We start from the raw sequence: 26,687 nt of genomic DNA on the forward strand, positions 1-26,687 counted from the left end.
CCCCCCCTTCCCTTAAATAGCGAAAAGAACGCCATTGTGGGTGCGCCCGGCTTTGGTAAATTTGTCTTGCGTCCCGTGACGTTAGGGCAGACTCTCGCCGTGGCAGCAGTCGTCGTCGTCGTCGTCGTCCTGTCTTCCTTCCGGTATCGCGTCAATTTGAATGCATTCACCTCGGCATGACGCATAATTCGCGAATGCCCGGGGAAGGAAGAAGTCTACTCCGCGCGTAATAGTAGTAGTAGTGGTAGTAGTAGGGTGGCGTCGCCCATAAACTCTCGTTCTCTCTTATCACTCTCCGTGTGTACCATTCCTTCGCTCATCCGCTCGGTAAACCCGCCATTGTAGCCCGGAGTGGAGTGGGGAGTTAGGAGGAGGGGAGCGGAGGGGAGGGAGAAGGAAAGAGGCAGCGAGTTAAGAATGCATTTCGCATTTTCGCGTTCGTCTGCCCGTCGTTCCTCCTCCCGTGTATACACAGAAAGCGAGAGAGAGAGAGAGAGAGAGAGATAGAGAGCGATTAAACGCAAAGCCAATAGAGAGAGACTCGTTAAAAGAGCAAGAGGCCATCTTTTCTCCACACACCGGTTTTCTTCATCATCAAACTTGCCCATTCGAAGAGAGAAAACCTCCTTATTTTTTTGTTTTTCAAAGCTGATCTCTTCAACCTCTTCGCGTTCGATCTCTCGCGAGATTCTGGCAAATCCTACTCCCGGGAATTCGATCGATTCCTCCGAGAACGAACACGATTGCCAAACGAACGGAGGGTGGCTAGTTTCATATTTAACCTCTTGCGCTAGTAACTGGTTTACGGACCGTAACGAGTGACCAAACCGTCTCCCTTTTGAAATTATCGGTACATGTCATTGGATAGAAATTACTAATTATTTGTTTTGCCTAGAACTGAGAAATAATTGCAATTTTTGGACCAAATGTTCTCGACGTGCGTGGCACGTCGTTCCAGCGCAAGATGTTATGGTAGTGACAGCGGCACTTCCGAGAAAAGAACCAACGACGATTCTCGTTCTCTCTCGTTCCGCTGTTGAGATATATACATACATATATATATATATATCTGTGTGTATGCACTTTGCGTTTGTCTCCTCTACCCACTGTGTGGCGCTTGATGTGTCCGCGATGTTTATGCGATTCACCGATGCAAAGGTGGTGGAGAGAAGTAAGGGAGAAATAAGAGAGACCGTCGGACCGAGATGGCAGGGGAACGAGGGTGGAAGAATCGTCTCCCTTCTGAAATAATGTCGAGTGTACCGAACGCGGGAACGTAACCAAGGGAGAGTGCGCCCGCTTATTGCCTTAAATTGCTAATTGGGCTTAGGACCGACGCTGCCTTTCCACAGCGACCGTATCTCTGTTTCTCTTTCTCTTTCTCTGTCTCTGTCTCTGTCTCTCATTTCTGTACAGCCAGAACTTCGTCCTTCTCTGTCTCTCTCCTTGTCTGTCTGTCTCAATCCCACTCTTGGTCGGTCGATCCTTTTTCCTTCTTCGCATAGATCCCCGAGTTCGACTTCCTCGATGCCTATTGTCGATGTCAGACCCTTCGCCTCTCCCCGTCCCACTCCACCTCTTCCTTCCTTCACGCTGTTGCAGCGGCACGAGGGAAGGAGCAAGAAGAGGAAAGTCTGGACGAAGGAGCGGCAGGGGCGCCGGTTGAGCCAGAGAAAGAGAGATTAACGCACCCCCAACGTTAGGTTCTCTTCTCCCCCTGTAGAAACAGCATTTACCCCCATTGTTTTCTCATCTCTAAAAATTTAACAGGATCGGCGCATGATGCCTTTTCAAATCTGCACGCGGGACTCCTTTCTGTCTCCTCTCATCCCGGTTCCTCCATCGCTCTCTTTCTGTCTTCTCCCCCTTGTTGTGTTCCTCCTACGCGATTGAGGAGAGAAGGACATATATTAGCAAGAGGGGTTGGCCAGAATTACGACACTTGCGAGTCATCTTCTTTCTTTCTTTTTTTTCTTTTTCTTTGTAATAAATGCTCACTCGTTGATGAGTATAGTGGAGATCGTTGGAAAGAAAGCGAGTTGTGTGTGCGACAGTGTTGTTTTCCTAAGACGGGCAGCAAAAACGTGTTGCGAGCCCGAATGCCGAGAGAGACAGAGAGAGAGACAGAGAGAGAAGTGGGGCCGTTGTGACAGGTAAAAAAAGCAAAAAATAATCGCGTGGTTTCGCCAACCGATTGCCCGACTCACCTGCCGGTCGGATAGCGCGCGAATGCCCATGCTCACCAACAGTTTGTTCTTTATCGTATTATCGTATACCCGTATACGTAGCCAGCGTAGACCAATCTTGATACTGCTGCGCGTTCCGCTCGCAAACGAGAGACATGTACCGACCTGCTCGCTTTATCTCGAACCCTTTTTTAAGATTTTCTCGAGTTTTGTAATCATCGTTTTTCTACAGAAATTTCATACTCTCTTTTCTCAAACTGCTCGGTATATTTTTCACTTAATTACGACTTTTTTTTGATCACTAAAATGATTAATTTGAAACCAACTTAGAGGAATGGTTTTCATCTTTGATTAAAAATTAAGTTAGATTGTTTAAATTATTCGTCAAAAGAAAAACAGCCAGCAGTGAAAAGCATCTCCTCGGTCCAACAGCGATTCTTATTTAATTAAAATGGTCTCTTCTGCTGCTTTTGAAAAATCCTCCAACGTTCGCCCGTTCGGATGCAAGCTGAGCTGAGCAAAATCGCCCGATAATGCGCCCGGAAAGCCGATTGTAAACACGGGAGGAGAAAAAAATGTCGAAACGATCACGCCGACAATCATAGGTGTCTGCCGGCCACGTGGCAGCTGCTTCAACAGCTGTTACCACCCCGATGCATCAGAAGGTGCGCCAGTTTTTTCTTTTTCTCTCTCTCTTTTTTTTTTTTTCTTTTACTTCTCGGTGCTGATTTTTAATGTCGCGATATCATGCGCGGAACGCGGGGCCGATGATCGCTTGCACGCGCGCGCGCGCGCGCGCTTTTTACCCTACGGTCTCGCAAAAAGTCAGTCGTCAGAAACGCCTTTCCCGCTAAATTATCATCCTCCTTGTTCGTCTCCATTCATAGTTGTTGCGCCGATTGACAGCTCTGAAACAAAATTTTGTTAAAATTGTTCTTTCTTCCAACATCCGTTCCTCTTTAACATACGAGTTGAATTCAATATGACCAAAGAATATACATTTGCGTTAAACTTAGCGAAGGTAATTTTTTATAGTGTCATTCATAATTATTGCAAGATGTCGTAAACAGAATCGCTTGTGAAATACTTAAGTATAAATACTGTAAGTTATAATATAATTATTTATTAATATCTTGTATAATTTATTATATTATAATTATAATATATATAATAAATATAATATTAATATATATAATAAACTATATCTAATATACTGTAATTATATTTATTATATATATTATAATTATAATATATATAATAAATATTGTAATTATATCTATATAATTATATAATATTTTGTATAATTTATTATATTATAATTATACTAATATAAATATTGTGTATTATACTTACATATCATAAATACTATAATATACCACAAATTATTTCTACATCTTTGTATATTAACCTACGAGCGTCTCAGAGACGTTCATTGCAAAAGTTAATAAATCTTCGTTGTTTCTTGCTTGTCTCAGCCACAGGGCATTCGTAATCCTTCGTGCGTAGCTTAATCTGAGAAACGAATTTTTCTCAAAATTCTGTCTCTGAGATTGTGAAGAACACGACAGAATTGGCTCATAAATTTAAAATAGAAATCGGCCGGAGAAACAAGCCGAATAAATCGTACGAAAGAGTTTCTTTCCCAAGTATTATTTATTTTTTTTTTTTCATTTTTCTCGATTCACGTTCACTGGCTGGCCAACGGAAGAAAGTACGCGATAACGCGATCGAAACGATACGCTGATAAATGAATTAAAACACGGCGTGCACGGTGGTTGGAAACACGGAGCGGACTTCCCGGTACGTGCACTCGATACAATCGGGATATCAATTATAGAAGAATTCTCGACGAGTAACCACGAAGGCCAGCCGCGTGCCCGCCGCCCCGATTACACTCACAGTTTTGTTTCCACGTACCGAACGATATTGTCCGCGCGACGCGTGTTAATCCTGTCCACGTTTTTCCCTCCCCCGGTTTCTTCGCCGGGATGGCCGTACGCATGGTCGAGCCACACCACCAGCACCACCGCGGCCCGGTGATATTGATTAATTAGGAAAAATTCATGTCGAATGGTCCGCCGACTTCTGCAACGAGCGATAGAGTGAGATGAGGGGCGGGGAGGAGAAAAATTCGCGCGCACGGATGGAACGAAACAACGGCGTGTATTGTCGATTTTTTTCCACGAATTCGTCGGACAGTTATTCGTCGACCGATCACGCGGAAACCGACTTCCCGTTTACTGTTTTTTCGGCCACCGCCCTTTTCACGTTATTTTTTGACCTCTTTAGCAGCAGACCCCCGCCGCGCCGTCTGAAACACGCACCGCCGAGGAAAATAGACGTCGACGATACTCTGTGAAAAGCGCTTTAACCGCTGGAACACGTCGACAATTTTTCGTCCCGAAATTGTAATATTTGCTCAGTATTTTTAAGTATATTTAAGTAAAACAAAACAGGCGAAACAAATAATGAATCTATCACTTCTCAATCATTTCTATATAGTGATATATATGACCGACGAGTTCAAAAAGAAAGCGAAACGAATTATTGTATACGGTTTTGGTCACTCGTTATGGTCCGCAATCGCCATTTAACCTATTGCGCTGTAATGACGTGCCACACACGTCGAGAATTTTTTGTCCCAAAACTATAATATTTGCTCAGTATTTTTAAGTATATTTAACCCCTCCGACTATTGAAGCTAAGGCTCCGGTGTTTTGACTCGCACGGATATCCCACTAATACATATTTAGGGTCTTTCGGACCGATACTGTACAGAATCTAACGGTCGAGACCGAGGTCCTCACCGATATTGTACCATCACTAACACAAGCAGCTCCCATTACTACTCAAGTAGCTCCCATCACTGTGTGCGATTACTAACCGCAAGCAACTCCCAGCAGAGGTCAAAACTGTGACTCCTGCACAAGTAGGTGAAGGATAAAGTAAAACGAAATAGGCAAAACAAATAATGAATTTACTTCTCAATCATTTCTATATAGTGATATATGTGACCGAGGAGTTGAAAAAGAAAGCGATGAATTATTGTATACGGTTTTGGTTACTCGTTACGGTCCGCAATCAGTTGCCAGCGCAAGCGGTTAATCTCCTTTGCACTCAACTTTTTCTCAACTTGCAGCTTGCAACAACTCCGACTTTTTCTATCTGGTAAATTATTGATTTGAAAGTGAAAATTGTGAAAAGCAAGAGTTGTAAGTTCGTACAATGTTGAATTATTGATTACAATGTAAATGTCATCGACTATTTGATATTTTCCTGTGCGTGGTAAATTTCAAAGCAGGACGTGTGTATCTTTCGACAATTCTCGTTTGTGTAAAATGAACAAAAGTATATGAGGTTCGCTTAAATTATTTATCTGTGTGCCAGGCACACTTTGGACTCTGTTGAAAAATCAAACTGTTCAAGACAGTTTTCATTGTGTATGATGTTACTTCTGTCTTCTTCACTATCTTCTTCACTATCTTCTTCACTGGAATCACTAAATTGAAGGCTTCTTGCTTCCTCATGTTTTGGTCGAATAATGTCATCTATCGTCAGAATCAGTGCTTCAAGTTTCAAAACAATCACTATCTAAATTATTTTCCTATTGTTCAAAAGTAAATTCATTACTGTCTAATAACTCGATTTCTATTTTTTAACGCTATGTACAACGATATTCTTTGACTTATTCAATCAGAGAATATTTTTATCTCCCCTCCTACCGCATCATCAAATATTTTCTATGCCTGGAGTGCAAAGGGTTAAGACTACAATTGTCAAATTGGTCAAAATGGCCAATTTATAATTATTCAAAGCACTGGAATACACAAATCGGATACTTTACATCCTTCATTGAACTTGAAATTTCTTTCCTATTCCTTGCGTTCTAATTTCTATTCAATTTTTGAGATAAGCATTACTTATCGAAATTATAACATCGGTTTAGACTATTTAAAGCGTCGAAACATTGTACATATTTTTTATTTATCAATGTCTAGGTTTAAATTTAAAATTCGAATTGAAATTTCATAGTGAAAAGATTAATTTACTTTCTCTTTCCAATAAAGAAACAGTAAATTGGACCACGAGTACTCGACGAGATTACAAGTCAAGGGGTTAATGGTCGGGTTATAACCGATTCGCAGAAACTTGAGCCGGTTCAGAATTTTACGCTGAAATCATTTGTTTCCTTTTTTTTTTCCTTTTTTTTTTCGTTGGATCGATTCAATCGTGCTGCGCGTTTCATTGTCCCCAGTGGCACGCTTCCGGGGGCTGGCGCGGGTGATGTTCGGTCCCGCGTGATTTTACTTTCAAATTGACGATTACGCTAGACCTCTTCAATAACGACGGAATTATCGATATAAACTGTGAAAACCGTTTTAGCTGGCGTTTTCTTCTCGCTCGTTTTTTTTTTCTCCGTGAGGGCGGTTAACCTCTCGCGCTGGAATGACGTGCCGCGCACGTCGAGAATATTTGGCCCAAAATTGCAACATTATTTTCACAGTTTTAAGTATATTGAGATATAATCCAGGCAACACAAATAATAAATTTATTGCTTCTTTTTAATTTCTATCCAGATATACCGGTGAATTCAAAAAGGAGGCGAATTATTGGTTTGGTCACTCGTTATGGTCCGCAAACCAGTTTACTAGCGCAAGAGGTTAACACGTCGAGTGCCCGTGTTTTCGGGCGAAAATGGCGTGCGTATGAATGGGTAGAAAAATGATACACAGAGTTTGGAAAATGCTTTAACTTTTCGAAGCCAGAAAATACACTGTGTAACAAAAAAATCACATATTGTTTGGCATATTAGAACTATACGAAAGCAAGAACCTCATTCGGCGCACGCGTCACCCCAAAAAAGCGTGCCTGTCTAAAAGATCTCTTCTCTGAAACTCGTGCAGTTTCTCATGGAAATTTTACATTCGAATCTCCTCGGCCGTTCGTGATTAATATAAACATCATTATATAAATATTAAAAAGAGATAAATATTGAATATTGATAAATAATGAAAAGACGCGTTATGGAATAATAACTATTACATAAATATTAAAAAAGCCATAAATGTACAAATATTAATAAATATTCAAAAGACGCGACTCTCGAAAGATCCGCCAACGAAACGTTCAAGACTTCTCGCGATAGATTTTGCGTCGTGATTTGATCCGTCGTCGAGATTAAATCGGCTCGCGAGCCGAGGTGAAAAAAAAAAGAAAAAAAAAAAAAAAAGAACGCGGAATCGCAACGCCGCGTGATGATAACGCGCGCGTCGGCAGAGAGAAAGGAAGCGAGGAAAAATTTTGCAAACTCTCGGCGCGCGGGGCACGAATTCGCGTGCATCGTAATCTCTGGCCTTAAACGCCGGCCTTCGTGCCTCTCCGGACGTCTTCGTGCAACTTCGATTTCCGCGCTGATCGAGCGTGGCGCTCGGGTCGACCGGCTCCTCTCTCGCGTTCGCAGTTCGCGGCGGGACGTGAGGCCAGTGTGTCGCGAGGAACTGTTTTTTTCGCTGAGTCTGTCGCCGAATAGGTAAAAAAAAAAAAAAACCGCTTGTGATTTTCGTCTCGTTGCGCGTCCTGATTTTCGCCACCGTGGGTGGTCACGTGCTGCCCCCCTCCTTACTTTCCGCGACAACGCGTTGAATCCGTGATCCAAGAGATCACACGCGAAAGTGATTTTTCCGAGTGATTTTTACCATTGTTCCGTTGCATCTTGTGGGACACGTGGTATCGTTGAAATATATCGCGCGAACACGCAGATTTCGTCGAACCGCGCGTCTTCTCCACACACACACACACGTTTACTACACGCGCTTCCGTTAAGAGGAGAGAGCCGTAGAAAATTTCCATGCGGCGGCACGTGTCCCGATGCGCGGCGGAAGCAGCCCCGAAACGCCGCCAACCGTTCGTTTCTGCGTCGTATGGAAGCAACTCGCGGCGGCACGTCGTCGGCGATTAATTGGCGCACGAGACGAGACCGCGCGGAGAAGAAGAAGAACGCGGTAACGTTTCGATCTTCGTACACCGTCGATCGATACCGCGGTCGGCGACCACCACATGTTCTTCTGCATGTTCTTCCTCGACGTGTCGTTCGCCGGCGGCTCGTCAGTTTCCCGGCTAGAACCCACGCGGGAGTATCCGACGACGAGCCACCTCGGGATCCGTGAACTTTGCTGCTCGCGTGACCGGCTCGCGTTCTCCACCATACCGGCGAAAATTTAGTACTCGAGAGTGCGAAAACGATTCCTCTCTCTCTTTCTCTCTCTCTCTCTCTCTCTCTCGTCTGTTGTTCACGCGAACTCCTCGCTGATTAGCGTATTTCTTTCGGAACAGAGTGACCTCCACTGGCTTCTCCGCGTGTTGTGTGTGCCTCTGTGTGAATACTGGTGCGTATCTGTCTCTGTCGCACGAGCACAAAAGGGGGGCAGGAGGAAGTACAGTGCGGTTTTTTCGGCTGCTCGTGCCGATGATGGGTGTTGTTGTTGTTATTGTTGTTGTTCTTATTCTTGGTCATCGTTGAACGGAGAGAACAATGCCACTGACCTCCCGACTACCAATAAGATCGACTCGCCGTGTAATCAGGTGAACTCACAGTAAGCCGTTGGCTCGCGTAAGTGTTCACGACAGTTGTTTACATCCGTTCTCGCTGCCCTTTCCGCGACTTGCCGATATTCTTGGGATCGTTGTTATATCCCTACGTTGTTGCACGTTCGTTTCGATAGTTTTGGCTGTGACACTTGTTCGTAGAATCTTTGAAAATTCTGATTCCACCACGTATCGGAGAACTTTGTACGAAGCTACTGTAGATTGATGACGGGAAGAATTTTTCTAACGCGTCGAGCAACGTTGTTACGTTGTAAGGGTACAATTGAGAAATTATACAATTTTAGTACACAATTATACAATTATAATATAAACTGTACATTATGATTGTATAATTATAATATACACTGTGTAATTATACTGTACAATTTCATAGAATTTCTATTCGAGCAAGACGAGATTTCCACTTCGGAATTTCTTGACTAACAATATTGGCTAATAATTGGCCGGTGGGTCCTTTTTGCCGCGCTTATATATCCTTTGTACAGGGTGGGGCCAAAAGTCACTTCCTACTAAAATAAATACATAATTTTAACAATGAATTAAATTAACAGTTTTTTTCTCCTACCTTGATATTTTATTTAAAAGAAAATAGTTGAGAAGAAACTTTTGGCCCACCTTATACATGATTTGTATCTTGTCCTCGGCTATACGATTTATATATAATTAATTCCTAAATACCTCTCTCCTTAGAATAAATTTTCGTCTCAGAAATTTAAATATACAATATACAAACTAATAAGTAACAAAAAATACGGTTACCGTTAGCTCGTCAATTTTTCAAGAGAACGATTAGCTTCCCCAAATCCCATGATTCCCTTGGACAAGTTTCATCTTCGTAGGATGAACGTAAACAAAAGAAAGAAAAATTTTTCGAGCTTGAAACTCAAGATCAAGGTCAAATGTTCCTCACCTGTTTTTTTTATAAAATCGACAGCGCAAGAACTCGCCTGATGCGTGATGGCCTAATAACGTTTTGGTAATAATTGCAAGCCCATTGTTCCCCAGATTACCGCCAGAGCGCCGTTTTGATCGTAAACGAACCGGAAATCGCGTCGTCGCTCCTAGCGGGTTGGATCGTTATCGCGGTCTGCACTTGGGCGACGCGAAATGAAATTCTAGGCGAGCCCACGTGTTCCTTCATTGACACCACACAGCCGTTCGCCAGCCATCTTCGGATTGCTCTAAGCGTATCGCCGTTTCTACCCAGGATTTAGGTCACTTTTGCGAGTTTCGTAACTCTAGTCGAGCCGGGGTAACTATGTATGTGGCATTTCGATCTGTAACGCCGAAGCGTGAAAGATTAAGAAATAACTTTCCCTTTTTTTTTTATCTTTTTCTTACGTGTAATGTCAAATGGTTCAACCTTAATTATGACACCTTGCAGAATTATTGCAAATTATTTCGTAATATTTCGTTGTATTAGTTGTAAATTATTTTGTGTACTTGGAGGAATTCAGATAAATGTTGTATGTAAAATAAAATTATTCAAAGGCCTATCAAATCGAATGATCGACGTTGTTCAAAATAATGGAGTATCAACTCACTATTAAAATTAAAAAAGAACACGAAAATTTCGATAATGGACTACTAGAACTACTTTTGTTTTCTTTGTCAGCGTTTTATAATATTATTCAAGTGGAATTGCATTATTTCGTTTTTATTGAAAACATCCGTTCAATTTATAGAAATTCAAAATTAAAATAAAATTGAACAATAACGTTGCATAACTTTGATTTGTTTACCAGATCTTGTAATTTTGCAAGGTGTCTTACAATTTTGTCCACCAAAATGTATCACTCGCCCCTTTGAACCATTGACAATTGATTTCAAGGGACACTTGTTGCTGGGTAAAAGTCAAGCTTTGGAAAGGTGGCCGGTGCCAGAGATATATATCCAGCTCGGTTTCGAACCGAACGTGTTTCAAGCGCGCCTCGTTCGCGATACGAAGCCGCGCGTGCGAATTTCGCTTCCGTCAATTTCTTCGAGCTTTTTGCCAACCGGCGATTCAGAGAGCCAGAGAAAGAAAAGGCGAATTTGTCGCCAAGTGGGAGGAAATTCTCGCATCTCTGAACGGACGCACAGTGCAATCTCGATAGAGATCGATGCAATCGTGACGTTTTCTCGTCGTTCGTCATTCCACGGTTCTAGGTTCTAGGTTTGCCTCTGCCTGGATATCGCAACTGCGATCTGCGCAACTCTCCCTTCGATCGAAATGCCCTTTCGTCCTCTGTTTTTTTTTCCCTCGTGGTTTTTACTCTCGGTGGCCTCCTTGGACGCCATTTGTCTTTTCGGTTTCTCTTTGTTACGACGTTCTCTCGTCGCGTCGCGTCGCATCGCCGTCGACCTCATATTTGCTCGTTTGTTTCGCATTTTCACGGCTCGCGTCGAACCTTCCTCCCCCTCCCTCTGCTTGTTCTTCTCCTTCTCCTACCGTTTCCCAGTTGCGTGCGTGTTCCCCCGACGATTCTGGGGACCGTGTACACGTAAGTTGCAGATCACAACTTGCTAATTCGTCGCGCAGAAATATCTCGAGCTCGTCTGCGGCCTCTCCCTCGCGGATCGTTATTGTGAATTTCGTCGTCCTAGAATAAACTTCTCTCTCGGCTTAGCGCCGAGCGGAGAGCCGATCGAACGAGGAAACGAGAGCGTCGCGACGGGCGCGGGTGTGCGTGTCCTCTGGCTCCTACGCCGCCACCATCTTTTCTCCTGTCCCTTTTCACCGTATTTCTTTTTCGCCCCACGTCGGTCCATCTTGCTTCTCGTCGAGAAAATTACTCGAAACAGCAGCTCTAGAATTTTCTTCGTACGAACCATTTTTGAAAAATCAGTCTACGATTTGCTTGATCTTATTGCAACGTTTCCTCGTACTCGTGATAATATATATTACCGCGTCAGTAGGTACTGATGAACTGACAAAAATTACATTAATTTCTACATGCGTTAATTTCTTCTTAAACAACGAAAATGAATTCAAACAAATACGTGTCTAAAAGATGATTTTCCCAGTATATACACGAAAATTATGTAGTCATCCAAATTCTTTAGAAATTATGTAAAAAGACCTAATCGAGTTTAGTCTCAAAATATTCGAAAATGTCTGAAATTTACAAGTGTGTTTTATTTTCTGCAAAAAATTTAATTCAAGCAACAAATTGTAATCACTTTTTCTCGCATGACGAGTATATTCGTCTTTACGCGAAAAATTGCCACTTCTTCATACTCAACTAAGAAGTTGAAGTAATTCATCATTTATGAATGAGAACTGTTTTAATATTTTCGACACTAACGACGAATATAGTCGTCCATTGAAAGAATTTACATCAATTTACAATTGATGAAAGTGAGGTTATGGTCGCACAATGTGAATTCCACATGAATACCGCAAGTGATATCGAATCTATAAAGAGAATCATCAAATGGTATAAATATTTTTTCTTTCACACGTTGGATGCATCAGTTTGGAATTCATATTGTTCGTATAAATTCACAGTTGATAAAAGTGAGGTTATGGTAACAAGTAGCATCGAATTCACAAGGAGAACCATCAAGTGGTATAAATAGTTTTTCTTTCACACGTTAGGTATATCAGTTTGAATTTCATATCGTTCGTATAAATTCGAAACAAAGAAAGACACCACGATTGCTGACTTTTACTTGAAGTTGATGAGACAAATTTTACAAAAGTATAGCAAAGACAATTTTGTTAAAATTATTTCATTGAATCTTCGGATAAAAGACTGACTGCTAGGCATTTCTCTTCGATTTATACTGGTAGTAGTGATCGAAGTAGCGTTGCTTGTTCGAAAAATGACAGACAACGAGAAAAGTCACTGTTGTAAAATTTGTAACGTAGTTTAGTGTATACCCCTCTTTCGAAATATTTCGTACAAAATTATATTGTTAAATAGTTTTATAAAGCGTTTGTCACTATATAAAACGAGTTAAACTGTGATTACTTTCCACCAGTTCGTTACATTGCGCGAAAAAATTTAACTGTTTTTTTATTCCTTGTCCGGTGAAGTGGCATTCGCGTAGTAGTTGTCCCGTTCATTGTGAGCGTATTCGCGATTAAACTGTCCTCAACGGAGGCAGAGTGGCCAACGATGAAGCCGTATCGAAAGAGAAAATCTTCGAAACTCGTGGTGAAGAAAACTAATTTTTTTTCAGCAAGTTTCTCGTCGACGATCGCGTTCCATCCATTTTTCGGGTCGTTGTATCGTTAAGTATTCAACAGCGGGTCGAACGGAATTGGACGAATAATTTTGGCCACGTTGAAATCGATAGCCCGGTATCGCGCGAGAGCGAGAATGAAAGCCAATGGACGAAGGCAGCAGGGGAGATCCTGGCTTTCTTCCGAGAAAACAAAGACACTGACACACACACACACACACACGCGCGCTCGCGCGCGCGCGCGTGTCTAGAGCAACGTACGTTGGCGGATATGCAAAAAAGAAATTATCAGCGACTACCTGGAAGTGGCGCAGTGACTCGTTGCGTATGTGGGAAATTCCCCCCCGAGGATCGTTATTCCTCCCCTTCTTTTGCATTGCAGAAAAGGCAGATCGTTCGTTCTGGTAGCGACGCCGCGATAAAAGGGCCAATGGTGCCACCGTGGTGTGATTACGTCAGTGGTCGCCGGTCTGTGCTGCATAGCTCCGCGGTGAAATTGACGATGATTCGCCCGTCGTTCCCGCGCGCGCGTTGACTCACCCGAGAAACCTCTCCTCTCTTTCTCGTTCCACCAGTTTCTTCAACTCTGTCCCTCCTTGTCTCTCTCATTCTCTTCGCTTTATTTCTTCCTTCTCCTCATCCTCTTCTTCTGACTGAAGGCAAACCCCTTTCCGCGGCGCGTGTTTCTTTGTCCTTTTTTATCGTCTTCTTCTTCCACGAACCGGCCGGAAATTGTTGTCGCGTTGCCGAGTGCGAGCGCGGTTGTCGACGCTTCTCCGCGCTGTGCCGCTTCGTTACGAGCGCCACGTGTACCGCTTGTAACCTAGCTAGCTCCTCCGGTGAAAGGTGGCCGTCGTAATTTTGTACGATTGTAATCGATGCTCAACCACGACGATTTATCGATGCTACATCCTCCACAATCAGCTAGGTAAATAGCCGCCTCTGTCAGTCGAGGTTGTTTCTTAAAAAAAAAAAAAAAAAAAAAAAAAAAGATTCGTGAATACATCTCTCCCTCTCGAATCCTACTCCTTCGCAATCTTCAGTCACAAATACTTCATTGGTTCCGAAGTTTTCGCGTAGGTTTTTTTTTTCTTTCTTTCACGGGTTCTTTCAGGGAGAATTAATTCTCGTCGAGCCGTGAAATCGGTTGCTCGCTGAAAAACGAGCTCGTCACCCGTTGCCGTCTCGAGAGAAAACTTCGCCTCGATGAAACGCCTTTGGGTGGCGTCAATAATCTCTTGCCTCTTATCGTTAACGTTTCCAATAGAAAAATAATCGAACGTGTCGCGTTACTAGATCGCGTTGCTGTTCAATCATGTGCGCTGGCAACTGATTGCGGACCATAACGAGTGACCAGTGTACAATCATTTGAACTCGTCGGTATGATATCGCTGGATAGAAATTATTGAGAAGTAAAATTTATCATTTGTTTTGTCTGGCTTGTACTTAAATATATCTAAAACTGAGAAAATGTTGCAATTTGGGACAAAAGATTCGTGCGTGGCACGTCATTCCAGCGCAAAGAGATTAACCACTTGCGCTGGCAACTGATTGCGGACCATAACGAGCGACCGAACCGTATACAATAATTCGTCGCTTTCTTTTTCTTTTGAACTCGGCACATCACTGAATAGAAATTAGAGAAGTAATTTAACAAATTTATTATTTGTTTTCTGCCTGGGTTATATTTAAATATACTCAAAACTGAGAAAATATTGCAATTTTGGGACAAAAAATTCTCGACTTGCGTGGCACGTCATTCCAGCGCAAGGAGAGGTTAACCGTGACGTTCACTCACCCTCGCGTATATACAGGGTGTCCCGCGACTCGCGGTCAACCGACTGGCGAAAATCTGTCGAACAAACAAAATTTGTTGACCGTAGCCTTCGTTTTCGCGGGAATCGAGAATTTTGAAAATCTATCGAACACACTTCAATTCGGCTAATTCTGAACGTGACAGAAAGAGATAATTGAGAGGAGATTTTTCTACATGCGAAAACAAGTGGAAAAAGGTAGAATAAAATTTCCTGTAAAATGCTCCGTTTTTGAGCTTTGAAAATTTCTCCAAACTCGATTTTCCTCTTAAACGGAAAGCTTTGGCGAACAAATCTTCTCGACAAATTTTTACACAGATTAGAATCACTTTCTGATCGTTTGACGAGTTACGAGACACCATCTTCCGTGAGTGTATTGTACCAAGTTGTTTCCAACACGTCGACAATTCGAACAGCTTGTTTGGGGCAGAAATCCTCGTGATTTGTAGGAAAGGTTAGTAAATAGCCTTTCCTACTCGAAAGCAGAGTGGGAGGAGGGGCGGGGATGGATGGTACTTAGCGACGCGTCGATCCAACATGGACAGGTGTTTGAAAGAGTTTGCGACTGTAACGAGGTTACGACTGGAACGAATCGGTCGGAGGGTATTAACGTTCGCTAACTCGAGTCCAACCTTCGTGACAACTCGATATTATCGAGTTCAAATAAAAGCCTCCTTTTGTCTGGGCCGCGGTGGCCGCGCGGAACTTGAATGTGAAGTTAAAAATAAAATGACCGTTTAGCAGTTTGTGCATCGAGGCCAGTCGCTATAATAGCGGCAACCGCGTGCCGGAATAAGGATTCCGGCATTAACCGGGACAAAGTCAATTGAAATTCTGCCGCATAATACTCGGAACGGTCGATTCGTTTTTGTTTAATTCCTGGCCCGTTTCAATCGCGCTCCCCACTTTTTCTCTCTCACTCTCTCTCCCTCCCCCTCCTCCCAGCGCCAGTGAATTTCTATGTCAGTTGTCCAACACCCGCGAATCTCTCTCTTCCCCTCTTGGTACGTGTGTTACACCGTAGAAGGAATTTTCTCGGCACGTGAAATTTTTTCACTCGTCGTCCTCCACTTCCTTCGACTTTTTCTTCTTCTTTTTTGTTTTTTTTTTTGGACGTTGACTTCTCTTTGCTGTTCTTGCTGCTACAGTTCTCTCGAGTTCAAAAACATTGACCTTGAATTTTTGGAGAAAAAGAATACGGGGAACCAGAAATCTCTAGACTGAAAATCGCTGTTTTACTGAATCATCTCCGTCAAGTAGATTAGTATTTCATTAGTATTTCAACACTTTTACGGCGAGCGTCACATATGTACCTGATTGCTTGACAAAATATTAATACAGATGAAGAAATAAGAATCATCGAGTCAACAATAGAATAACCGTGTTAAAACATTCCACATATGCATAAGTCATTATAATTGAAATGATAATTAAAATAAAACAAATAAATTTATACAATTATATTTCTGTCCAAAGGAATTGATCTTTTAATTAGAATGCTTTAATGTCTTTCAGGCAGTTGTAAAAAACAGAGTCCTAAATTAATAATACTTATATTAATATAAAAGAAATGTATCAAAGACTATCAAAATATTCCAATTTTCAAGTCATTATAATTTGAATGATAACCAAAATGAATAGATTCAGATAATTACAGTCTTTGTCCAAACAGAAATTAATAGTAATTTTGACGTGAATACCTTTATCAATTGAACAGTTGTAACAAACGAATTATTCGATTATTACAGTGTTGAAGTGATAAAATTGTTGATAAAACTTCTGTCACGATAAGTAACGTGTATTTCTTGCACGCTTTGTGCAATGTCAAAAAATCTCGCCGAAGAAATGTTATGAGTGCGTATTTCTGCGTGCTGTTGCTGACCAAGTCAAGTTATAACTGTCATTTTTCCCTCGATCTTCTCGTGTTAAGCAGGTATTTTCACGCGGAGGACAATGCCACGGTTAATCAGCGCAATATTACTCTGATCATTCCTTCGGATTGATAGAAAAGTATTTGAATGAAAAATTGCGAAATTGCAGCGTATAAATAGTAAAACTCGATTCGGTCTAACAATTAACGTAAAACGTTAAGCTTGCAATTAACGTAACGAGTGTTAAACGGAATCTCTAACGTTAGCGTTGCGTTGCTTGTTACTTTATCGATATACGTTCCCAATACTTGTCGTGAGCGTGAGAGTCGAGAGAGAAAAGTGACGTGAAACGAGCGGGTAATATAGACGCGCGTAGAAGAGCGCATAAACAGACGCTATAGTTAGCACGCGCTACTTGCAAATCTAGATCGTATCGTTCATTTATCGTTCGTAATTTGTTTTACGCTTTACGCCGTGGATATCGGATTAAACCGTGGAGGGGGGGGGGGGGGGGGGGGGGGGATAGTTTAAAGGCATAACCGGAACAACACGTGGTGGCGGAGTATATGTAATAGTTAGGCGAGTGCGTTAGAGACGCGTATGGCCGTCGTAGCGTCGTTTTTATAGATGGTTCTCAATGGACGCGACTGTGGCGCAAGCTCCTCTCTAAGCGTGTCAGCAGCGTAGAGTCAGTCGCTAGTAGCCTTCCAGTGTCGCGCGTGAGTCATAACTTTCGATATGCTCGCCAACGAGCCAACAAACCACGGGGCCACGTTGCATTTTGAATCACGTTCCTCTTTCCTCTTCCCTCGAATGTGTCTCGCGCGATAATTGCTCGCAGAGAGACAGATACAGGCTGTGCACGGATGATACGCTCAACACAACACCTTTCTTCAACAATTCGACAGTGTAAAGCCTGTGAATAAAAGAATAGAGATCAGCTAACATTCAGCGATTTGCTGTTTTCAGTGGTAATCGATGGTAAGAAAGGAATAGATTATCTCTGGCTTGAGGCTAAAATTCTCTCTCGAGTATCGCCCGTGTACCGATTACACACCGTTTCCGGTCGATAACTCAACAACCGCTTCTCCATCGTTAAGGAGAACGTGTTATCGTCGCGTCTGTCCTTCTCTCGCCAACTGGTGTTGACTCTCGGTGTTGTAGCGGCGATGATCGCGACCTCGATTCCCCAGGGCTTCGCGTACGCCGAAACAGCGCGTGGCGCGCATTAACTTTCGCCTTAACTAGTCAGAGTACGGCTGGTTGAAAACCTGCGGGCGGTTCGCGAGTCGTCGTTATCGACAGAGCGACGCGACTGCTCGCACGAACCGGTTGATAAAACGCTCGCCGAATGATGATTGGCAGAAACATAAAGCATCGATACGACGTCGTTGCTTATCGTAACGTAGCGTTTGCGATAATTATAAATATTGTTATTGGACGAATTTATTCTAGTGTGACTAGGCACAATAATACCGGAACGCGCGCAATAACACCGGTTACTTGTTTGAACCGGTATTGGTCTCCTACTACCATCGATGTGTTTTAGATCGTTTCGGTTGTAAAATGTTATTCTAGACATTGAACGACGTTTTTGTATATTTACCGTGTAAATATAGATTGCTAATGTTAAAGTTCCTAATTATAGTTCCTAAATGTTATTAAGTTGGTTAAGAAGGTAACTGCCTTTCTTTTTCTCGTGTGCAAACGAGAGGCGAGTTTTTCATAAGAGACGAAGGTTTCGTTAATATAGTATATGTACTATTTTGTGCGATTACCTTTTCCTATCTTTTTCAATTGGTAGTTCGAGAAAGTTCTTATCTTTTTCGTCGAAAAACAGTTCCAAGAACGATTTGTTGTTATCCAATTCTGACGTACCGCCGTAGTTTGAAAAATATTTTTCATAATTTTTCTGGAACCTGCCGTTCTCGAGATATGTCGAGAAGTATTCCTCTTTTGGAAACGACGCCAAACGAACAATTGTTAACGGGACCCCGTGCGTTTTCTTTCTCAGAAGCAAGCTTGGAACAGTCGGGTATCGGATTACACGATGAATCTGCGGTTAAAAGTGAGGTTAGTTAGACGTCCATCTGTTAGAGAAAAACGCAATTACTTTTTCGCCAACCCAGTCATTTACTTCTGGCTGCTACACTTTTTGCTCGTTATTCAATACCTTTTCGGTATCTTTCCAATCAACAAGTATTCGAAGAAACAAAATAATTCTACAGGGAGTTGAATCCCTCTACCATTTCGAAATGTTGACGAAACGTGTTAGATAACGTTCGACACAGATTCCAAGATGCACAGGGCGACGTTCATACCCGTGGCGTGTCAATATTAACAAACTTCCGTAAAAATTCTCTCTTATCTTCTTCGTCGAGGACGATGGTGTGCATTCATCGCTTTCCAATACGGCGCGCATATCTATTTCGCTCGATTCTCGAACTGTGCGGAAAACTTTTAGAAATCGTTCGTCGATCTTTCCTCGAACGTTGGCACTCTGTAATCGAATATTCGCCTTATCTTTCACGTTGCTGGATCCCAATATCTATCGGATCTTAATAGTACGCGCGAAACTAACTGGCTAAAAATAAACGCAGCTATGGCGTCGACTCGCGGAAATTTAGTCAACCTTGCGCTAATCTTTCAAAGTCTATCGCATGTCCATCTTGTCCATTTTTTTTTTTTAGAAGAAAGTAGAGCGCAACGTCATTGGTAAACAGAATTCGACGACCACGTTATGTTCGATTCGTTATAAATCAAATATCCCGTGGAAAATGCGTGGAGAGAAAGAACAGTTAGCGATGGGCGGGGGAGAGCCGAGGGGAGTGGGTGTACTGCTTCCGGCTTAAACACCGTGAAAAATCGCCGAAATTGTCATCATCCAGCGCCATTCACGGAGGCCGCCGAGAGCGAGAGAGAGAGATAAAGAGCACACGTCTCGTATATACACGTGCACACGCACGCGTGCCTGGGTACACGTGCCACGCCATCGGGCACAGGTACACCACACGCACGGTTACAACGAATCGAGAGACGCCAACTTCCCTTCGAACGCTCACACATGAATGGGAAAGAGGTACTCGTGGCCAGAAAAAAAGGGGCATCAACCAGACCTCGTGCACATACGTGTGTACGTGTCCGGCTGTGGTGCCGTGCCTCGTACTACACGCGCGCGCGCATTCGTGCGGTCGTTCCTGTGTGCAACATATATACGCGGTGTGCTTGCAACCTTTATTCGACGCGACTGCAGTTTTACCTCCTACACGTTTTTGTCGCGAATCGTGCGCATACTGTGTATGTAAAGCCACGCTGCTGGCACGTACATGCCACTTTCCCTTTTCAAAATCGATTTTGGCGCCGTGCACCCCGCCGGCCCGTTCAGTCAACGACGTCGACGCTTCTCTCCGGTCTTTCTACCAGGGCTGTGCGCCTACTAACCGGCGCCACTCTTGTCTCTTTTCTCTCTCTCTCTCTTCCCTTTTCTCGCTATTACTTGTCGGTTTTATATTTACATCTGGATGGTTTCGCAACGACGTCGCATCTTTTCACTTCCGACTATATATTTCGAATATTGGTGTTAGCTGTGCAATGAAGAAATTGTTCTTGCGACATTCACGTTTCTCTGTAGCTTGAGAAGTTGATTCGAGAAAAATGTCATCGCGTAGGATGGACGGGGGGGGGGGCTGCTCTGCCATTTGACAGATTACAGACTCGCGATCCGCGCAAACACGGAGTAACGGGAATCGTAAAAACTCGCAAGGGATGATTACGCGGCGTAATTCCCGATGCATCCGTACAAAAAAGAGAGAAAAAGAAAAAAGGGAAATCGACACACGCGCGCCGCCCCGCGCGCTAATTATCTCGCATAAATGTGTTCCATTTTTAGACGACTAGCGGCGCGTAACGAGTCCCAATTCCCTTCACAATTAACTGCACCGCATTACGAGCCTCCCCCCTCCCGCCGAACTTTTCGTCAACTGCCCCTTCCCTCTCTCGTTTTCTCGACCTCATCCCCCTGTCCGTCCCTTCTCACTCTCTTTCATCGTCCCGCTTTCGGCCATTCCCGCCTCTTCCTCCCGAGTCCATTGGCTTGTTAAACGAGAAAGAAAAAAAGGGCGGGGGGAGGGGAGGAGGTAGAGAAGAAAAAGAGAGTCCGAAAAAAGGTGTCTTAGGCGAGATCAAAAGCTCTTCCACGGGGGTGACCCGTGGTCTGCGGTCGTCGCGCGTCCATCCCTGTCGGTATGTGCCTCGGGCTTAGAAAAGGTCCTCCTCCCCTCTTTCTCTCTATAGCTGTCTATCTCTCGCTTCCCCTTATTCGTCTCTTTCTCCCGTTCTCTCTCTTCGTCACTCTGGCGGTCGTACGAAAATACCGCCTTTCGTTAAAGGTGAACGGACGAAATCGCGAGTTACACGTGCGTGCAAGATCCTAGCGGAGGGTGGTTCGTCGGCGGGTGTGCAGGACGGGGGAGAATAGGAGAGACAGAGGCAGGCAGGCCGGTGGTCAGGAAGGGTAGCGAGGAAAAGAGGCGCGTAAAAAGGGTTGAGGTTGAAGGTGGTGGTGGTGGTAGTATGGCGGTGGTGGTGTGTGCTCTGGTGGGCTGCTACCTCTAGCTGGTTCCTCTAGCTGGAGGAACGGTAGTAGTAGTGGGGATTCTCGTGCCGTGTGGCGCGGAGGAGACGGCGACCTCGCGAGTCAGACGAAACCGGCGATATCAACGTTCCCTCGCGCACCTCCTGCCCATATACCTCACCACCACACCGGGGTGCCGCCGAAAATCCCCAAAAGCACACGAAACAAAGGCCTCTACCTCCCTCGCCCTCGCTTCCATCCGGCGCTACTACCAAACTCTCTCTCTCTCTCTCTCTGTCTCTCTCTTTCTCTCTGTCCTCCCCCGTCCTCACTCTGTAGCCTCGTAACCTGTACCGATACACGCGTGCACACCAGCCTTCTGTCTACCCAACAGAGACACGATATCGACTTTTCTCTCTTCTCGGTCGAACGTGCTTGCTGTGTCTCTCCTCATAGACGCGCCGAGCACGTGCACCACGTCCAGGAGGAGTAGTGTCGGGCTTCGACGAAGCTCCTCTAACCTCCAGCCTCGACGTGTTCCAAAGGGAGAAACGACTTCTCTCTCTGTCTCTGTCGGCCACCCGGCAACGAGTTCTCGTTCCACGGTGGTGTGTGATGATCGTGTTTTTCGTCCTCGAAATTTTTCGTCCGTTCGAATTGGTCTCGTCGCGCGCCGTACGCCACTAACACGCGTGCGTCGCCCTCCGCCATCGCGTAGGAAAAAATGTCCCGTAGAAAAACGTGTAACGTTGCCAATGAGGTGTTATTTCGTCTTTCTTCTCGACGATCGAAACCTATGTATTTCGTACGCGATCCTCGTCATTCGTCTGCGAGGGGATAATCGGCCAAGCACGAGGAGAGGCTAGGTCGTTCGGTACGTTTTCTTCAAGGTTAGTCCGAAAGCCAAGGTTAGACGCCTGAGAGTGGGTCGGGCGAGCTGAAAAATCGATACGTACGAAAGTGAGAGTCTCAGCCGTTTCACCCTCCTTTTTCTTCCCCGCGTTCCGCGTCCTCTTCTTACTTGCCATTTGGTTCATTCATGTCGCGTCGCGCCAGCGCCGTTCCCTCGTCCAATCGCCGTGATTTTTCGTCCCTTGAAAATTCGATTTAGCCCGGGACTTGGCTCGAGTATTTCTCCGTATATCTGAAATCGGTGAATAGGAAAGGAATGTATCGAAATGATTACGGGGGTGATTACAATCATGAACTCGTTGTAACACGAAATTATTTTAGAGATATTTTGTATTGAGGAAAATTCGGGAAAATAAAAGATGAAATGTACTGAAAATATTTGAAATATTTCCACAAGCAAACTATCGTTCGCTTCAGACAAACACTATCTGGAAATATACGCATGAATCAAATGCTACTTGAAAATTGTTTTTTTTTTTTTTAAATAAGTTCGTTTTCGACTCTTTTATGACCTTCAAAGGCACAGAACGTGGTGTCTTTATTGACCGTGATATTATCCAGCATACGAAATACGACGGTAGATTTTGTCGGTCCTTCTTTTTTTGCTTATTTTTTAAAATTAACTCCGTTGTTTCGCAACTGGCCGAGACCAAAGTCTTTTTTTCACAGTGAAGTGCTATTACAACGTGTTGGTATTTCAGTGGGGGCTCATCTTGGAATTCCAAGCTGTGCATCGTCCGAATACGTTCGCGTTGACTCACGCCCGTGTTGCACGCCTTTCCCTCGGTCAAGTCTCGGTCTTCGTTTAGCAGGCGCTTCCCCCCCGTCTTCTTTGACGATCTTGAGCCGATACCGAGAAATTCTTGACCCACATCCTGCGTCTCGCACGTTCTGCGTGACCGGTCCTGGCGAATCGTTAATAAAAACTCGCGTATGATTGCTTTTTGTAGCGTGTAGTTACGTCGTAACAACGTTCAGTATCTCTCATCATTGCTAATGAAAATTTTATGATCATTACCTCAACATCTAGTTTTCATTTAACATTTTACCGACGAGTCTTAATATTTAACATTTTACCGACCGTGTATTAGCCGATTAATAGGCTACCGGTCGGTAAAGTGTTAATAGACAAACGAACAAATTAACATTTGTGAAATTCATCAAGAGTGAAACTCGTAAAAAAAGAAATACTAACATATTGGAAATTTGTTTCAATCATGTTTGATACTGAGCGCGAAGTAATAACAGAACTGATCGTACTCGTTACCTAAATTTAGTTAAATGTAATTTTTCATATTTTTAACACTTTACCGACAGTGTATTAGTAATGATAAATAAGCTATCGGTCGATAAAGTGTTGAGACTAGATATATTGAAAAATTTGATGTTCAACGCACCTCTTGAAAATCGTTGTGCAAATTCGTACTCGTCGCACTTTCATTTAACGATCAAACGTCAACCTTGTAAAAATTGATTGATTTGCAACTTTGCAACTTTCTTTTGCAACAGCTCCGGATCGAAAGTAGTTGTGAACAACATCCCAGCCCTGGCCAGATTAGAAGACGTCGAGGTTCTCTTCTCCAACTGCGGCCAAGTGCAGGCCGTGGAAAAGTTAACGTCGCGCGACCCTAACGTACAAACCGTCCTCATTAGCTATGAGACGCAGGAACAAGCACAGCAGTAAGTTTCCTTTTCTTTGTTTCTTTGTTTTGAGTCGGTAAACTCAATTGCTGAGAGAATCGTCGTACCATGATGTGACGTGATATGTTGTGTGACGTATTGTGACGGTTGATGGTGGTTTTTTCAGGGCTGTGAACCAATTGAATGGCCACGATTTCGACGGTAGCCCGCTAAAAGTGGAAATGTCTACGGCGGAGAATCGACGAAGAGGCCGCAGCCAGCGCAGCGGCGTCGCTTATTCCGGCGTGTCGGGCGCCGGACGTCAGGCGGACTTCCCGCTTCGTATTCTCGTGCAGTCGGAGATGGTAGGAGCCATAATTGGCCGTCAGGGATCCACTATACGCCAGATCACGCAGATGACGCGCGCGCGGGTGGACGTTCACCGAAAGGACAGCCTCGGCGCCGCGGAGAAAGCCATCACTATTTATGGCAATCCAGATAACTGTACGAACGCTTGCAAGAAGATCATGGACGTCACGCAACAAGAGTCTTACGGCTTGAGCAAAGGGTAAGAGAGAGTGAGAGAGAAGCTTCTTTTCGTCCACGAAGAGAATAATCTTCCTTCTGTTTCTGATCAATCGTTTCGTTTCACCAACAGCGAGATCTCGCTGAGAATCCTCGCGCACAACAATTTGATTGGACGTATCATCGGGAAGGGTGGCACCACCATCAAGAAAATTATGCAGGACACTGACACGAAGATCACCGTGAGCAGCATCAACGACATTAACAACTTCAATCTCGAGCGCATCATCACCGTGAAAGGCACCATCGACAACATGAGCAAAGCCGAATCCATGATTTCCAGCAAATTGCGCCAAAGCTACGAGAACGACTTGCAGGCAATGGCTGTGAGTATTAGAAATGGGCGATCATTTGTAAGAATCTACCGACACTTTACGTATACCTATTCCTACCATGACCATGGTCAAAATGACTGGTACTTAAAAGGAAAGTAATATTTTTTTTACACACTGAAGTAGATAACAGTCAGCAGCAGTTTTGGAATTCAAAACTAATCTGTTCTTTCGTCCTCTACATTTATTCAAGATATTCATCTCTTGGGTATTGCAGATTTACTTTCTCTTTCTTCAAACTTGCACTTGTAACTTGAAGTGCAAAGGAAACACTTTGGAACTTTTATACTGCGGTCCTCTCTCTTATAGGAGTTATAAAATTGCACACTGCGACCTGCATGTACTCTTGAAACTAATGAAACATTGTTGTCGATCACTGACAGCACTTTTGTTCAAATAGCCTTTCGCGTGAATCGATATAATTTTAGGAAAGTAAATATCACAAGTTTTTCAAATTGAACAGACTACATATATTTCTCGGGGAAAAAAAAAGAGAAGTAAACAGCGAAAAATTCATTGTGTACATATTTTAGGAAAAGTCGTAGAGATAAATAACGATGTGATCTATATTGTATGTAGAAAATTGTTTCAAACACAAACGCTTGGAAACGGTATGATGGTAGGTTTAGTATTAAGTCAAAGAAATTCTCCTATTCGAGGTTCTCAGTCAACTTGAACTCGCGATAATAACGAAATAACGACGCTTTACAGCCACAAAGCTTGATGTTCCCGGGCTTGCATCCAATGGCTATGATGTCCACCGCTGGCATGGGATACAGCTCGCGTGGCCCCGGTTTGTACGGTTCCGGACCAGCTCCGTACCCTTACCAAGCCAGCTTGCCGACGCAACAGGGTATTCCGATTGGCGACACTCAAGAAACCGCGTATCTTTACATTCCAAACACCAGCGTAGGCGCTATTATAGGGAGCAAGGGCTCTCATATCAGAAATATCATCAGATTCTCTGGCGCCAGCGTCAAGATCGCGCCGATCGAACAGGATAAGCCGGTAGAGCAACAAAATGACAGAAAAGTGACTATCGTTGGGTCACCAGAATCACAGTGGAAAGTATGTTTTCCCTCAGACGACGGTTTGATACTTTTTTCCCCGCCCATATTCAATTTTTAACACTTTGAATGCCATGATAGGGGGTCACTGGTGATTGGCGATACACCAAGGACTTGTATCTTTTGTTCTATCGAGTTCTTTTTTGTAACATCTTTTTCTTCTCGAAAAAAAAATGCAACCCACAATTTTTCGTAACTCTATCGTAAAAAATAAATGAGCATCGAGGAAACGCGTTCTAGCGTGTAAAATAAACTCGTTATGTAAACTTAAAGTTATCTATTGCAGATAACATTCGTGCAACATAATACGAATCGTGTAATGTCAGCATTCAACGTGTTAAAAACCTCGTTTTAAAATTTTTACAATGAAAAAGAATTCGTACGTTACTCTAGGATAGAGAAAGAGAGAGAGAGATTATCTTTGTATATTAAAGATTTTGCACGTAGAAAAAGTATGAAGTTCCAACTAAGTAGAGTTAGTACAGCGTGTACCTGTATCTTTCAGTCATAGTCGTTTCGTGACTTGGTGGTTTGAACGTGAGCCTGCAAACGCCAAGGTTCCACGTTCGAATCTCGGTATTTTCTTTCTGTCTGGTTTTCTTTATCATCGGTCGATAAAATTTCCGCGACACGTGCAGCGCTGCGATGGCGCGGCATTCGAAAGCAGAGACGAAGAGAGAGAGTGAGAAAAAAAATAAAAACTACCTGCTCGTTTGGGAGGATGCCGTCTATCTTAAGCATCGTCTTGATGACTGCAGGAAAAATTAACACGAAGGGTTTACCCGTGCCAATGACATGTCGTATTTGTACATGTATAGTTGGTCCCGTTACAACCTTCGACATCATTTCTTTCTTTTTTTTTTTTCTTTTTTTCTCCGATCGAACGTTTTTATACAAAGACAATCATTAACAATAACATTATTGTAGAGATAAAATATAAATAATATTTAT

General features: G+C 43.4%; 1 protein-coding gene across 2 annotated transcripts in view; it reads left to right on the top strand.

Moving 5' to 3' along the window:
• Positions 1 to 26,687, top strand: part of LOC122536021 (insulin-like growth factor 2 mRNA-binding protein 1) — an 88,943-nt gene that overhangs the window by 55,991 nt on the left and 6,265 nt on the right. For both annotated transcript variants that reach the window (XM_043668034.1, XM_043668035.1), the window contains 4 exons: positions 23,642 to 23,812; positions 23,940 to 24,320; positions 24,411 to 24,663; positions 25,381 to 25,737. In XM_043668034.1, coding sequence (XP_043523969.1) covers positions 23,642 to 23,812; positions 23,940 to 24,320; positions 24,411 to 24,663; positions 25,381 to 25,737 — 1,162 coding nt within the window. The remainder of the gene's footprint in view (positions 1 to 23,641; positions 23,813 to 23,939; positions 24,321 to 24,410; positions 24,664 to 25,380; positions 25,738 to 26,687) is intronic.

Source organism: Frieseomelitta varia, unplaced genomic scaffold (genome assembly GCF_011392965.1).
Source record: "Frieseomelitta varia isolate USP_RPSP 00005682 unplaced genomic scaffold, Fvar_1.2 scaffold_792, whole genome shotgun sequence".
Lineage (NCBI taxonomy): Eukaryota > Metazoa > Arthropoda > Insecta > Hymenoptera > Apidae > Frieseomelitta > Frieseomelitta varia.